Source organism: Onychostoma macrolepis, chromosome 19, assembly GCF_012432095.1.
Source record: "Onychostoma macrolepis isolate SWU-2019 chromosome 19, ASM1243209v1, whole genome shotgun sequence".
In the NCBI taxonomy this organism is placed as follows: domain Eukaryota; kingdom Metazoa; phylum Chordata; class Actinopteri; order Cypriniformes; family Cyprinidae; genus Onychostoma; species Onychostoma macrolepis.
In genome coordinates, this window is record NC_081173.1 from 18,744,729 (window position 1) to 18,761,425 (window position 16,697).

Below are 16,697 nucleotides of genomic sequence, written 5' to 3' on the forward strand. Positions count from 1 at the left end.
CTTAAAAGTTTGTTGATTCCCCTAGTTAACCACTACTTTAGGGAATTTATATTTAGGGGACATATTTATTTTCCCCCAAATTTCATATTTCAAAAAATAACATGCTGAGCATCAAGTCTCCCATTTCCATACATCATTTGCCTGTTTTTGTGCATCATTTGAATGATGCAAACAATGAAGAACCCCATTAAACAAATATTTCTTCTTGAGTTACTACAGGACATTGAGAGGACATTGTTTAACACTAAATGAGTTGCCTAGAAAAGCATTTAACTTAATGTCATTTTTAAGCCCATTTATCATTCTCACTATCAACACTCTGAGAACCCCTGAACGCTGGAAATTGGCATTTTCTTTCTGCTCCATATATCTGTGCTATCTTTTGAATATATATTCGACTCATGTAGATATTTGTAGAACATTCTAGCAATTACGTAAAGGGAAAGTCTCTGCATTTACGTCCCATCTGTGCAGTGCGAAGATGTTTCTCTAGAGTCATGTGACTTCTCGTGAGTGTCACACGATCAGGCTCCTGAGAGAGTCGCGGTGGGCGTGGCTAACGGATTCAGATCAGACAAGCTTTACTGCGGCTAACGTCAACTCAAACCAACAAACACGGACTCTATTTCTGCTGTTATTTAACAAACAAACGTTGCATTTTGCTGCGCGTCTCCTAAACTGAAGGGTAAGTCTGTCTTCATTTTCAGTTTCTTCTCATTTCTAAGCTAGTATTGTTGAATAACGCAGGTGGATGGACATGGCGCTCGTGTTGTCATGGTGTTGTTTGGTACACCAGATTACGGTTCATGTTTTCACGCGAATAAATGTTTAAAGCCAGCTCTGTCAACGCGCATTTCTGTCTTTTTAGAGATATCGTTTTTTGTGCTGTAAACTTCTACGATTAACATTATATGTTACAGCAAATGTGGCTGGTTGTTATGTTAACGACGAGCGCAGCGGGCCATCCCGTTATAACAGCGACAGATTAACACAGATTTGTCGTTAGGTTATCCTACTCTTGTTTTGATTGAGCAAATAAAACGGTTTACTTGTGTGTAGACTTAATTTTAGGTTTTTGAATGGTTTACCTGTCATAAATTTGTTGCTGAAAGGAGGAAAGTATGGTATTTCGAAATGTAATTTACAGTGTCCCCTATGGCTCATTAAAACGGTTTCTTTAAACCTCTTGAGTTTATGTGTTAAATCGGTAATTGGAGACGCAAAGCCTTTGTTATGGGCAATAGTTACCCCTAATATAATAACATTGTCAGTAATTCAGTTTGAATGGATTGGTCATCGCATAATTTGTGGCAAACCGTTTTAACTTTTTCTAGTGTCTATTTTGTTACTTATTTTGAATTACTAGTAACATTAGGTAATCCAGTAGTGACAAATACGTTTTTCAGTTTCATTCTTTAAATACTAGTTCTGATTATTTAGATACTAGTACATGCTTGGTTAGAAATGTTACTAGTAACAACGGAAAAGGATGATGAGACTAGTATCCAATAAATAAATACTAGTGAAGCTGGAATAGATAGGCTACTAATAGCTATTGGTAATAATACTAGTACTTACTAGTTAAACTTGTTGAAAAGCCTACTACTTATTAGTAAAATTGGTCTACGTACCAGAAGGAACTGGAATAAATAGATAATATTCACTATTGGGATAAGTGCTAGTATGTATCTAATAAACTAGTACTAAAATCTAATGAATAGTGAAATCATTATAGTGATATAATCATAAAAGTGTGACTATTGGATTAATTGTTAGTAAGTTAAGTGCTAGTAACACAAAAATAGATACTATTTGTTGTAAAGGAATAATTGCTTAAACAGCTTGCCATTCACAGTCTGCAATGGTTTCTTTTTGCTAAGCAAAAGGACAGGTGCAGTCAGTCATATTCAAATCCATGTTTGGTAACATGCAGACAAAACAAAAAAACTGGAAAAACCGTCACGTGTCTGATGTGTAAGACCTTGATAACCACATCCTCTTCCTTTCAGCGTGACGTTGCATTTTATTGACATTGATCATGTGTTTATGCTTACTGGAGCATGTTATGCCTTAAGCCCAATAAGCTTTATCATAGGGAATCCTTGTAATATTTTATTTGATTTATTTTCTCTAAAATTGATGTTCTCTCTTCTCACTATTTGCCAAGTCACCACCTACTCGTTTTCCTGGATAACATTCAGGCCTACTCATCATCCCTTTCTACCCCTCTCAGCAAATTATACAGCTCAATACCCACATCCATTTCCCCAGGCTTGCTTAAATTATTATGTTTTATTTCTTGACATTGTACATTGTGCATTGTTGTTCTGCAAATTTGATACAGTTTTTCAAACAATAGGTGTTGGCGATATGTCTTTTGTCTTGTAGTTGAGGAGTAGGTGGCTGTTTTCTGTTGGGCACAGTGCTTGGTGCTTTTCAGCTGACTAAATGCTGAAGTTTGTCATTCAGTAGATGGATAATTGCGAATATCTGCTCAGTCACTCTTCAAAGTCTTCAACCTTATCTGATATAGCTTGGTTCCTGTGCATTGGTTAGCTGCCATAATATGCTCATGCATGCATGCAAATGCATCCTGTAACCAATGCAAACAGTCACGTATAAAGCTCCTGTTTATGCAGCCATGAACTGCATCAGTTTATTTCGCATAATATTATTTAATCTATGCCATTCAGTGTAGCATAAAAGCACATTCTCAGTACACTATTAAAAATAAAGGTGCTTCATGATGCCATAGAAGAACGTTTTTGTCTAAATGGTTCCATAAAGAACCTTTAACATCTGAAGAACCTTTCTGTTTCACAAAAGGTTCTTTGTGGCGAAAAAAGGTTCTTCAGATTATAAAAAGGTAAGAAAGAGATGGTTCTTTAAATAGCCTTTGAGTGAATGTTTCTTTGTGGAACCAAAAATGGTTCTTCTATGGCATCGCTTGAAGAGTCTTTTGAAGCAGCTTTATTTTTAAGAGTGCATTATATGGGATGATGTTACCTTCACGAGTCTTCATCCACATGGAAATAAAATGCTGAGATGGTGGTTTAAAGCTGGAATCTGCATCTTCCATGCACATTTGGAAAATGCCTTGGAGAAATATGAATGAATTTGACATAGGTCCATAGATTACAGAATGGACTAAATATCCATGGAAATGATCAAGACACACATCTGCTCTGGAACTTTGTGAGGCTTTTAGGGAAAACAAAATTTGCCAATTGACCATTTTTTAACTGGTGATTTAAAACTTTTAGTTCATACACATTTTTTCAGATAATCATGAAATATACACTACTGATCTCTTACATTTATTAAGGCTGCATTTATTTGATCATAATATAATATTATGCACAGTTACAATTTAATATTTGTTTTTAAATATATTTTTAAAGCTGAATTATAATATGCTGATTTGGCTCTCAAAAAACATTTCTTGCCAATGTTGAAAACAGATGTGCTCCTTAATATTTTTGTGGAAAATGTTATATAGATTTTTTTCAGGATTCTTTAATGATACAAGTTCAAAATACCAACATTTATTAATTTGTAATAAATGTATATCTCTGCTACGTCGTAAAAGTATTAACTGTCACTTTTTTAATTTCTTAAAAACATCTTACTGTCCCTACACTTTTGAAGGTAGTGTATGTTGAGTTTTGTATTTTTAAGAGCCACATGCATTAGAAGGCTGTGAAATAAGAAAAAACAGTTAGTACTCATTTTAAGCTTCACTTACAGTATATTCTAATGATTAATAGTTTTAGTTGTTTTTCTTCTGCATTGCTGATTTTTCATTGTTTCTCAGAATAGCCAGGTTTTAGGAAGTTAAATATGTAAACAGATTTAGGTTTAGGTATGCAACCCTGTTCACTATGCTTAGTGATTTGTGCAAACTGTGAGGTGTTTGGCTCACTGAAGCAGTGTTCCCTCCAAATAATTCCCTCCATGAGCCACTTCAGCAGTATCCAAGTGAAGTGCCATTAAATTTCATTTATCCACCACATGTCACCTAAGAGGATTTTTCTGCTTTTGTAACCCTTCCTAGACTGAATTGAATCACCAGTTTGGACAACAGTCCTCAGAGACCTCTCTAGTTGTTGCTCTTTTACATCTGATTTTTCCTACACGTTTTTGTGAATTGTCTTGACATCCGCATCCGTTCCATTGCTCTTACAAGTTTAGCCATTTTTGAAAATAATTTTTCATCTGTTGGTTTGGTTTCTTCAAATCTGGTTCTTTTACTAAATCTTGAATCTTATATGTGTTCCTCCTTATATCATCATCAACACACACCCATGTTCCAGGTTCATGACCTTAATGATTAAAATATGAGTATCAGCAAGCCTAATTTTAAGCAGAGTTTCTTTTAATGCGAATTGAGAATTTTGGTTCATTAGCTGCTATAGGTTGTAACTAGAAGAATAACAAAGTGACGTAAACAATAAAACTATTTGCACTGTAAATCAATAGGTTTATGATTATGGTAATAAAATCATCTAAAAGAAATGCCAGTTTGCAAAATCAGGCAACATGATAGACTCTTTTTGGACAGCTAAAATAACTGGAAGTGACTGACACCGGAAGCATCGCACATTCAAGTTAAAAATGTCTGCACCTGCTCTCCCATTAAAAATAAGGTGTATAAATATAAATATAAACAAAGTTTGTCTCTGCAGGAATAAAATAAAATGCTAACTTGTTATTTTTAATTTTTTTTTGCAAATTTCCTTCATTTGTAGATATATTACATGGCCAAGAAGATACTTTTAGATAATTTTAGTGTTTGCGTTGGCACATTTGAGGCTGTCTTCTGGTTCTGAATGCATCACAAGAACCTAACATCCATGAAACTGTTCCATTCCACAAAAGGTTCTTTATAGTGGAAAAAGTTTCTTAAGTCCTAAATATTCTTGAAACTAAGAAAAAAATTATTCTTTTAAGAACTGTTCGCTGAAAGGTTCTTTGGGAAACCAAAAGTCACAGGGTTTTTCAAAAAAATCCATTTTGAAACCCTTATTTTTAAGTGAAAGCTTACAAATGTGTCACCATCAAGGAATGAGTAGTCAGCTGACAAACATGTGCCATAAAACTAATCACAAATTTACCTTTAAATCAGACTTTATTTTATACCACATACATCAAATTCTGCATTTTAAATGTATTTGCTTTGAGAGTAAATGTTTTGACATTTGATTTTTAATAAATCATCAAGCCACAAGGGCAAAAGTGACATGAGTTTGATCACTTCTTAAAGACATGAGTTGTTATTGATTAAAGACTCTAGCTAATCTGATGAATCATAAATTTAAAGCTCTGCTGTGCAGTAATTTGGTTTTCACTGAACACTATTTTTCATTTCCAGTAACTCCCTAGGCCAGTCATAAACATGAACCTTTGGAAACCCTTCCTGCTGAGCTAAAATAAAGCATGCTGGAATCACCGAATCAGTCAGGGTTACATGTCTAAAAAAACAGCTGTCAAACTTGACTGATTCTTGATACCGTAAGTGCAGTGATCCAATAGCAACCAGCAGCACAGATCTTAAGCTGCTTAATTTGGTTTGTGTAGTTTGAGAGAGAAACAGACAGGGATGTTAATGAATGGAGAGCTTTCAGCACTGCATAGATTTAATAGAGCACCCTGATGTGATTTCCAGATTACACAAAATAATAGCTTGTGTTTTTCAGTAGCTGACATTCCAAATACAACAAAAACAAACATAAAGCTATTATTTTCTGTTTAAACAGAAAGCTGGTGTTTGAGAGCTAATAAAAAATGTATAATTTTGGACGTCTTGCATATGTTAAAAGGATCAAGACTTTTGTCACGGTATTTGCCAGGGAAAAATGATGTGGATTTGCTTTATTTAATTCCTGCTGCTGTGAAGGGGGACAGTGGAAAACAGGCCGCTGAATATAACCTGGTCTGTAACACTGGGCAGACTGCTGAGCTGAGATCAAGTCACATGGGATTTGGCATCCATAGTAAATGGGACAGTGTTGCATAACTGCTGTTATACAGTGAAGTCCCTTAAAGGGGACAGAGATTATTCATAGTGACATTTATTTTTCCATATTATAATATGTGTTAGAGGGTCATTATGTTATTCTGACTAACTTGCCGCCTTGTGTTTTTTTCTTTTATACAGTTGATTTCAATTTATAAAAATTAGTGTTTAGTTTTACTAATTAAATATTATAAATTGATTGCAATTAGTAGTTGTTGTTTTTTTGTAGTAGTTGTTGTTTAATTGGCCATACTAATGTCCCCTATTTTTTAGTTTATATTAACCTATCTAACACTCCCTTTAAAAAAAACTTAATAATAATTTTAAAACAATGTTAAATGTAATATTTTAACAAATCTTTAAATTAATATTTTTCACGTATATATTTGTACATTTATAATGTTTAGGTGCCTAAATTCATTTGTAGCATTATAAAAAATGATAGCTTTTAGTTTTAGTGCTTTATTTTATATAATACAATTCTATAATATTCTGCAATTATCTAATATAATTTTTTTGTAGTTAAACATTAAACACATCTTTAACCTTTCTAAAATGTCGCAGTTTTTTTTTTTACAGCTTCTTAGTCATGAGCACTGTGATGTCTAGTTTTGAGATGCAAACTTTTTATTCCATTACATTATGCTCCATCTAGCTTTTTAAACACAAAAACACACTGTGTGTGGACGACCCCTTAGAAACAAGAAGCAGGTCATTCACAGACTGAATCTTAGCTTCTTTTTATAGTCTCACTTCACACATTTAAATGGAGTTTCCCCTCCAACTCATGCATTCAGATCAGTGTCCAAAGTAGTTCCTCTCTCTCAGCAGCACAACCGAGAAACTGTTTGAGAACCTGTAATCATATGTCCTCTGCCGTTGGATAACTGTTGGGATAATGTATGGTTGGGTGTATGTTGCCAACAGGTTTTTGAAGGTGTTATTTGTTCTCCGTACTCAGTCGTAATTCCCACTGAATCATGCCCCTTTTGCCTTCTGGCGGCCCCTTTTGTGTTAAATGCACCATTATTCAGTGGACTGAACTGAATCTTTGAGTAAACAGAGCTGGATTGTTAACTTCTGGTTGGTCCAGTGAGAGTCGTTTTGATCAGATTATCACAGCTCATTGTTGGTTTGTCTATTTTTAATTTTAGGATGTGTAACTCCTACAGAAACTACTTTAAAATATAAAGTATTTAAATTTGAAAGTTGGCAAGAAATGAAAATTCACCCTATAAAATTTCTAAATGCATGTTGTTGATCTTATTGTGAATGATTCTTTAATACATCCATTTATTTTAACCTAAATTTTTAATCAAAATTCAGTCAACAGGCTTCTCTCTGGTTGGGCATGGTGGACTTCTCTAATTATTTAGTCAGCATAAAACCACTTATTTCTGAATCTGTACATTACAATATGGGAAAAAAGTTTGTTGGTACTTCCATTTCATCATGATTTTATCACGTTACTTAACAAAAGCAGTTGCAATGCATATTGAAACCAGTCAATTATATTATAATATTATAAAAATATTAGAATGATGGTATTGTTTTATATCAAAATAATATCAGATTGTTAAATCATATAAATTTAATAGATTAATTTATCCACTGTTTGTGTAATTTGTCTTTATATGCTTATTAGAGTATCAGGCTGTTAGCTTAGCAACATGCTAACATCATACTCTATTGAAATCAACTATTTCAATACTACTGTGTTACTGTGTTCCAAATTGGTTACTTATGATTTCCCATAACGTTTAAGATTCTGCTTTAGTTAATTTGTTAAACTGCACTGATGTAATTATTTACTTTACTATTACTTTCTTTTTCTGTACATTTTAACCGTTCTGTTTTTCTGTCAATATCAGGATTCCAGTGAGGGAAGGAGACATGTCCCAGGAAAAGCCAGCCTACCCTATAATGGGGGAGAACAATCCTCTTCACAACAGCGTCTATGGGCCACCCAAAACTGATGCCTTTGGAATGCCTCCGCCCAACTATAGCCAGGGTCCAGGAGCTCCTCCGTATGCGGCACCAGGACCCTACGGCCAACCTCCAGCACCAGGGTTCGGCCCTGGTCCATACCCACAGATGCCATATCCACAGATGCCGTACCCACAGGGGCCCTACGTTCAGGGGCCATACCCTCAGAGTCCATACCAGCAGGGGCCCGGCCAGCCTGCCTTTGCTGTAGATCCTAATGGTAAATACCGTTAGAAAATTTCCAGAAAAGAAAAACTCAATGTTTATGTCAGGACTCACTATTTAAATGTAGGATTTTGCTCTAAAATGTTGTACACAGTTCAAACGATAAGCCTATTCTCTTAAGAGTGGTGTCCCTGTTGAGTTCAGGTGTTGTCAGGTTGAATAAGCTTGTTTAGTCAGTGTGTACTCTGTCCTCCTGAGGGTTATTTAAGGTAAAGTGCTTTGCCTAAGCGATTCAACAAAAGGTTACTAGCTCTGTCAGGGTTGAAAATGTACAATTTGTTCCTTTCTTACCTCATCCCCAGTCCCTGCTGTAACAATTAGGATGTCTTTTCAACTGTATTATTATGAGGTCTTGCTAGTGCTGTTGATGTAGATGCTATAAAATCTGTTTTCCTTTCCAAACCTATAAAACTCTTTAAATCTGTCCCGTACTTCAGTTTTCCATTTCTGTCTGCGTTTTATTGAATGAGCATACTGGATGGATTTAAACACATTAGATGGTGGCTCTAACATACTTTAGATTTCACCCATCATTTCATGTTTTTTGACAGTTTCTATGGACAGCCCTGGATACCACGGTGCAGATGGACCCCCTTCTTACTATGGCAATGATGAGTTTGTGAACTCTGGCTGGGAAGATAAGAGTATCCGACAGGCCTTCATTAGAAAGGTAAGCAGTTAGAGACAGATTCAGGTGGTCTTTATTTATTTATTTGATTTGAAATAAATGTGTAGAAAGAGTCCAGTGTTCCATGTAAAATGAGCAAGAATGAAACCTTGTCACATTTCATCGTTACATTTCTCAGAAGCGGAAGGTGTCATAGTTGGGTTACTTGGGTAAACTTTTATAGTGTTGAATGAGAGAGCACAGCATGTAACAAATGTTATAAATGTGAATTAACATCCATTTATTACAGAGTGTACAGTGCACACACAGATAAATGACCAATATGTTTATTAAACACAGTTACTACAAATGGTCTTATCAAATGTGTGTGTAAATATTGTATGTAGCAGTACAATGTGTCAGAGAAAAACACTGTTTCTTTACTCTCTTCTCAGGTGTTTCTGGTCTTGACCGTGCAGCTGTTGGTCACCTTCTCTTTTGTTGCCGTTTTCACCTTTTCATCTGACGTCAAAGTGTTTGTACGGAGAAATCAGTGGACATACTATGTGTCCTACGCTGTCTTCTTTGTTTCACTGATCGTTCTCAGCTGCTGTGGAGAGTTTCGCCGCAAACACCCATGGAACCTGGTGGCACTGGTACAACTGCCTATATTTACACATTATTTAGTGTTTTTATTCTACACTGTGCAAAAACATATGCAATAAGGTTTTTATATGATTTTACATGATCTGCGAACTTGGAAAAATTAGTTGTTTGCAATATGTTACATGTTTTAAAGTATATAGTTAACTGTATTTCTTTCTCTTTCTCAGTCCATCCTGACCCTGAGTCTGTCCTATATGGTTGGAATGGTTGCCAGCTACTATGATACAGATGCAGTTATTATGGCAGTGGGCATCACTGCGGTGGTCTGCTTCACAGTTGTGCTTTTCTCACTGCAGGTTTGTTTGCTCACTGTAGCAGTCTCATAGATTTTATTTTATTCACACTTTATGTTACCAAACAACATCTCATGTCTAATGACAACATGTCAAGATTTAAAAGTATAGTTCACGGTTGTGGACCTTTCCGGTCAATGATGGCAGAATTAGTTCTCATGTGTCTTTCATGCATCCCTTGCATGCAGTAACCACTACTGATTGTCATTATCCTTCTCTTTTTCAAAAATAGAGCAAATACGACTTCACTTCCTGCTGGGGTGTTCTTTTTGTCTGTCTGATTGTCCTGCTCCTGGCCTCTTTCCTCTGCATCTTCATCCAAAACAAAATTCTCCACATCGTCTATGCCTCGCTCGGGGCCCTGCTGTTCACTTGTGTAAGTAACCACCATCAATACCTTAATATCCTTTTAAAAAATGTTTCTCACAGAAATGTATACATCTATGTTACGAAGACTGTTAAATTCGTCAGACCTCTTGTTTTTCAATCTATTCTTCACTTGCAGTAATGATAACCTTTAAAACCTTTGTCATTCTAGCTGTCAATTTATTGAAAAGAAATATTAAGTTGTTGTACATCTAAACTTCTCTCTCTGGTTAGATTTAGTTTACTTTCTTCTTTTTTTCGGATATTTTAGCTTATTCACTTTAGAAACAAAACACTTCTTAGACATTAGAAAAGACATTGTATTGTGACTTCCACACTTCATTAAGTTACACTGCTGTTTTCAACAAGATAATAAAACAGCAGTCTGGACTAATGACTGGAGTGGTGCTGTGCTATTACACTTTAAGTTTAAATAACCATTATATAAAAGAAATAAAATAAAAAAATAAGATTAACAGGGTTTGGACAGTTTGTTTCATCAATAGCATGAACATATATCTTTCAAAAGTGGAAATCTGCACTTTGCTATTATAGTTTGATTGTTTGCTATTAAAGTCATCATCCTTTGTCAAAACAGTGTAAGAATTATGTCTTTGTTGTGAGGTACATGGAAAACATTTTACCTTCTGTCTTAAACTGGGTCACCAAATTTGGGTCCATTCAAAATCTCCAATTTTCCAGTCTGACTGGCTGTATAAAATCATATGTCTTTTGGAGCAGTGAGATTAATTATTTGGAACTGAAATGGTTGGAAAATCAGTAAATTACAATAGAGTTCTTGGATAAATCCTTCAGGAAATTATGACGTGCAGTACCATTCAAAATTTGGATTGGTAAGGTTTTTTTTTATTTTTTTTTTTTATGGTTTTTTTTTTAAATGTTTTTGAAAGAAGTCTCTTTTGCTCACCAAGACTGCATTTATTTGATCAAAAATACAGAAAGGACAGTAATATTGTGAAATATTAATTTAATTTAAAATAACCTTTTTCTATTTGAATATATTTTAAAATGTTAATTATTGCTTTTATGGCAAAGCTGAATTCAGCAGCTATTTTTCAGCAGTTTTCAGTGCCACATGATCCTTCAGAAATCATTCTAATATGCTGATTTGGTGATTTCTTATTATAATCAATCTTAAAAACAGCTGTGGTGCTTTTCATACATGGATACATTTTTTTTTTCAGGATGATTTGCGGAAGAGAAAGCTCTAAAGAAACAGCATTTATTAAAAAAAAAAAAAAAAAACTTACTGCAAACTTTTAAACAGAATAGTGTTACTATTGCAGCAAAGCAGGATACAAACCCAGTGAACTTGTAGTATTTGCTGATGATTTGAGACCACATGATTTGTAGTTTCTGAATAAAACTCAGCTTACAAGCTTAAAGTGTTAAAAGAGCCCCTTACCAAGTCTTTATGATATTCTAGTCGCTAAATATTAATTGAATCACTCATGTAAGTCTATGAGGTGAAAATTGTATAGCATAGCACACATCTTCAAAAACGAAGAAAAGGAAAAGATTAATATCATTTTCAATCTTTGCTTTATTTCCCCAAGCACAACATGAATGCGACACTCAGTGTTTGTTCGTTCTTTTACAGTTCCTGGCTGTGGACACCCAGCTTCTCCTGGGCAACAAGAAGTTGGCCATTAGCCCAGAGGAGTACGTCTATGCAGCTCTTAACCTCTACACCGACATCATCAACATCTTCCTTTACATCCTGGCCATCGTGGGTCGCACCAGGGAATGAGTGCGCCCCCTTCCTGTAAGAAGAGGAAAGTGCAGTCCACTTAACACGGAATGATCTAACATCTCACATCTCATCACCTTTCCTCATATTCTTAATTTTATTTGTCTTTCACATTCCCTGTATGTCAACAAGTACAGGCTAATCAGGCCATAAGCTCTTTGTCCTTTTCTGGGCAAAATCAGAAATCAGAAAATTATTTAAGAACCCGTTTGAATGTAGTTCCTCTACATTGCTCGCTCTGTCCTTCTGGTTACAACTGCTTCTGTGGTTTTGGAGATGTATAACGTGATATGATTCAACAGTTGCATACAAACGGCATGGCAGAAATTTCACTCGACTAACCTTTGCACGTGGCCTGATTGACCGAGAGGGAGAAAGAAAGAGCAGATATCAATAAGCGGAGATATGAACATTACTGATACTAATGTGCTCCACTAGTCAATATAAAGTCTCTGCATGATAGTCTAACACAGCGAAGAATGTCAGACAGACATAGATACTTCTCCAAACATTTGCATATATACAGTAGCTGTAAATAGTCAAATAAAGCTCAAACCCCTCTAGTTCTAGGCATGAATATCTGGCTGTGCTGCTCACTAATGTGTGCGTTTCTATAACATTACTGCTTTGCAACAAAATGCCACCAATATATACACTGCAAGATGACAAATGTTTGTTCAGTTGACTGTATTATCTACAGTATAACTATGAGAAGAAAAATAAAGCCTGTGTATAATTTCTTTTCCTTTTTTATTTTTGAGAGGTAAGTGAGCTTGTGAGGGTTGTCCTGATTATTAAATCGTTCCAAAGCTCAGTATTTGAGGCTCAAACACTACATTACATGACTTTTCTCTTTCATGCTGACTACTTTTTTTTTCCATTAAATAGATCATTTTGTTGTTTTGTTTGTGTGTATGTGTGTGTGATTGAGGGAAAGAGATGTTATTCCCTTATTTTAACGAATGTAAATGGAATATTGGATTATTTGATGCTTTTGGAAATATTGCTAGTTGTATGTTACCTTGCAGAAATGTTCCATGTGCTGGAAAATAACAGGATATTTCTAGGATAATTCTTGCATTTGATGTTTTTGTGGTTATTTATAAGTTATTTATTAAAATGCCAGATGAAGTCTGCTGGGTAATGGACGAATTGTCATGAACATGGTTCTTTTTAAATTGTCACTAAACATTGATGGGCATTTATGCATATTAGGGCTAATTGCAGTATATAAAGACAGATTTCTGTTTATTAAAATTGTATACTAAACAATATTCACTCCAGATGGTTTCAGATGTGAATGTACAACGATTTCGCAGTTAATTAGTTAACTTGTAACATTCACTGAAATGTTGTGTTCCCAGCTGAAATCTCCTACCTTGCATGTGAAGCTATTGAACACTGAACTGGCTGTGAAATACATGGGTTAAGAAAACATTGACTTTGGTGGCATAAATCTTTTGTTTATTTTAATGAAATATTTGTATTTATTATTAACTTCTGCATAAGTAAAGCTATAGTGGATTGAGGTGTGTAGAGTGTGTTTGGGCTTTGTAGATCTCTTTGCACTGTACATTTGCATTAAACAAGTTCCTCTGCAGCCTGTTTGCTTTTCATTACAAAAATAAAATTAGAGGAAAACACAGTTTGAAATGGTCATTTTTTGTACTTTTACTGACTGGAGTAGATTGCAAATCATACATGAAATGTCACATGATGCGAACTGTTGAAAATGGTTGTGAGACCAATTTTAAATGAATCAGTATCTGATCATTTGAGTGAATCATTTAAAGAAAGCTGCTTGTTTCATTCTTTGTCTATTAATACACTGATGAAATTAGTCTTCACTCTCAGAAAAAAAGGTTCAAAAGCTACACAAAACCTTTTGGGTACTAATATGTAGGTAAAAATGTGTACCTTCTAAAGAGGTACTGCCCCAGTGACAGCTTTTGAACCTTTTTTTCTGAGTGCTGTGTATCGGAAAATATGAAAAGTTGATTCTAGTATTTGTGATTTATTAGCATTTGTTGTTCAGTCATGAAGGAAGAGTAACATTACAACTTTTTCTCATCATGATTATGATCATGTAAAAATAGAGATTTTTCAGTTTTAATAGTCCTCTCTACCAAAACTTTTAGGAAATTTGAAGTTGTTTACTTTCATATTGTATTATATGACTGCTAACATCTGAAAGAGAATCTCTGAAAGAGACAATTTTACATAAATAAACACCTGCAATTTTTGTCAAAAACAACAATAGCATATGGTTTGTATTCTTAGGGAGGAAATGCTCCAAAAATCCACAAAGGGGGCTTCTAGTGGAAGAAACATTGGCAGGTGATGTGTTGGAAATATCCACATCGTAGACAATATAATAAACCTAACTGTAAGTTGCTTCCTGGTCTCATGCGCAGGTACGTTTATGCCATGAGACCAGGTTGGTAAATTACCTATGAAACATACCTTTTACTCAAATCAAGTGTAGTTTTAACATCCTGTGGCTGTTCATGGTTAAAAATGGCTTCAAAATGTTTGGAAATCACTTCAAACATGTTTTTATATTAAACATTTGAGCATGTGTTGTATGCGTTAATATTCAGGAAACTTGCATGGATCATTCAACATTTAGTTTGCAAAGTTTTTTTATTTGTACACAGAATTGCGCAATAGGTTAAAGGTGAAGAGGATGTTTGGAAAGGGAGCAGTAGTGGCGGTTGTGCTTATTGATCAACAAGTGCTTCAGTTTTGGATCGTTCCTGTAGCGTTCAAACAGCAACTCTTTTTCTCTTTGCTCCTTCTCCTTCCGTATTTTCTTCTCCTCCTTTTTCTTGGCCTTCTCTTCTGCCCAAGTGAACAGAAAACGTGGCACTTTTCTCTTGCTCTTTGGCTCTTCCTGGACATTCACATTGTGCTGGGTCTCATTTTTGGGACCTTCAGGAGAGGTTACACAGAACAGCTTCATCATGTGCTCATCCAACTCCTTTTTCTGAGAGGCATCATCCAAATGCCCTTCTATGACCTTGGAGTCTCCCATTTCATCAGGGTTAGCTTTCTCGTCCTCACATCCCTGGACCTCCACCACTTCACTCGCCCACACTTCCTCCAGCACCTCGTTGTCACTCTCCAACCAAGCAACCATCCGTCTCGGTTTCATTTCAGCCTCCAGCGGTCGGGGGCGTTCAGACTTGGATAAGTCACAGGCCCGAATGGTCTTCCCTGTGTACTCCACATACTCGGTCTCCTCATCCTCTATGTCGATGAGCATGAGTTGTGGAGGCGGCTCAACCAGGGAAGAAGTGGACGGCTGAGGCTTCACCGGGCTGGGAGGACACACTTGAGTTGAAGAACGTTGCAGATCAGCAACTTCATCAGATTCAGGAATGGGGCTCAGAGGAACCACCAGTTGTTTGGAAGGCCTCACTTGGGAGCGTCGGAGGAAAACAGTTCATCAGGTGCTGGAGTGGGACGTGGAGGAACTGCCAACGGTTTAGGAGGATCCACTTGAAGAGAAGAACATGGCAGGGACACTTTCTCTGGTGCAGGAGCTGGCTTTTGAGGATACATGGGCGGTTTGGTCACTGGCGGCAGGGGCCTGAAGCGAGCAGCTGGTAGAGGAAGGTCTTCAGAGACACTTGGAAACACTGGAAGTTCTCCTTCTATTGGCGTCAAGAAGGAAGATCTCACTGGAGGACTGACTAGAGTTTTCTGAGGTTTGACCTCCACAAGAAGCGGAGTTGGCTCAGTGGTCTTCGTTCCTTCAGTTTTCTTCTTCTTTTCTTTTCTCCAGCCTCTCTATGCTCACTTCCTCCCTCCGTCAAATTTTCTAGACTCTGCATCTTTCTTAATTTGGCAGACTGTCTTTTTTTCTGCGGCACATGTCCTCTATCCTTTATCTTTTCAAGGCTAAGTGTCTCTCTTTCTTTTTCTGCCTTGTCTTTATGACTTGCTCCCTCATTCATCTCTCCCTCCTTCTTCACCTTTCTCTTCACCTGTCTTTCCTTCTCTTTCTCTCCATACTGTAATAAACAATGTTTCAAATTTGTGAATAAAGATTATTGTAGTTATACAAGACAATACTATTTCAGTCTTTCTATTTCGAAATTTCACATTTAATTCAATGTGTTGATGTTTCTTTGTAAGTAATTGTGAAATTTACTAGCAAATACTGAGTGAAAATTGATTTTAAACCAATTAGTTTTTTTCAGTGCAATCTGGTGCTTCTCAGATACCTGGCGGCGTCTCCTCCTGCACTTCCTGTTTTTGGCAGTGAAGTCGAAGGCCTCACTCTCACTCGCCTTCATCAGCGATGCCTCTGGAAGTTTCTCTAGTGCCGCCCGTTCTTGCGCTGCACACTGCTGTGCCCTCAAAGGTGTCTCCCTTATGCGCAAGAAATGAGCAAAACGCTCAAAAAGTTGTCTAAATACACTGCTAAACAGTGCCATTGTGGACACTGAATGCTGCAAGTGAATTCAGTATTTGTCGTCAATATCTGCAGAAAGTCACGAAAGTAGCTTTCGATCTTTTCACTCCTAACACACCAACAGAAGAAAATTAGTCAGAACAGCAGTTTAGAGCTGCCCGAACGGAATCTCCATTATGATGTCACAACAGTGAGCGGAACCCTGAGAACTCGGAACATTATGAGCAGCTCAGGAGAGAAGCAGCGAATACATCAACACTAGTGCCACCATATTAAATACTGACTGCTTCCTAACAAGCTTCCCAAACTCTAATCCTGTCCCTCAAAACTAAAAGATAATAATAAAA

At 36.2% G+C, this 16,697-nt stretch overlaps 1 protein-coding gene across 1 annotated transcript; it reads left to right on the forward strand.

The window, feature by feature from the left end:
• Positions 1-526: 526 nt before the first annotated feature.
• On the forward strand, positions 527-13,575 carry grinaa (glutamate receptor, ionotropic, N-methyl D-aspartate-associated protein 1a (glutamate binding)). The gene is made up of 7 exons (XM_058754304.1): positions 527-685; positions 7,888-8,222; positions 8,779-8,897; positions 9,290-9,490; positions 9,668-9,796; positions 10,026-10,169; positions 11,781-13,575. The coding sequence occupies exons 2-7, from the start codon at positions 7,910-7,912 to the stop codon at positions 11,928-11,930; spliced, it is 1,056 nt and encodes a 351-aa protein (XP_058610287.1). The 5' UTR covers positions 527-685; positions 7,888-7,909; the 3' UTR covers positions 11,931-13,575.
• Positions 13,576-16,697: the final 3,122 nt, after the last annotated feature.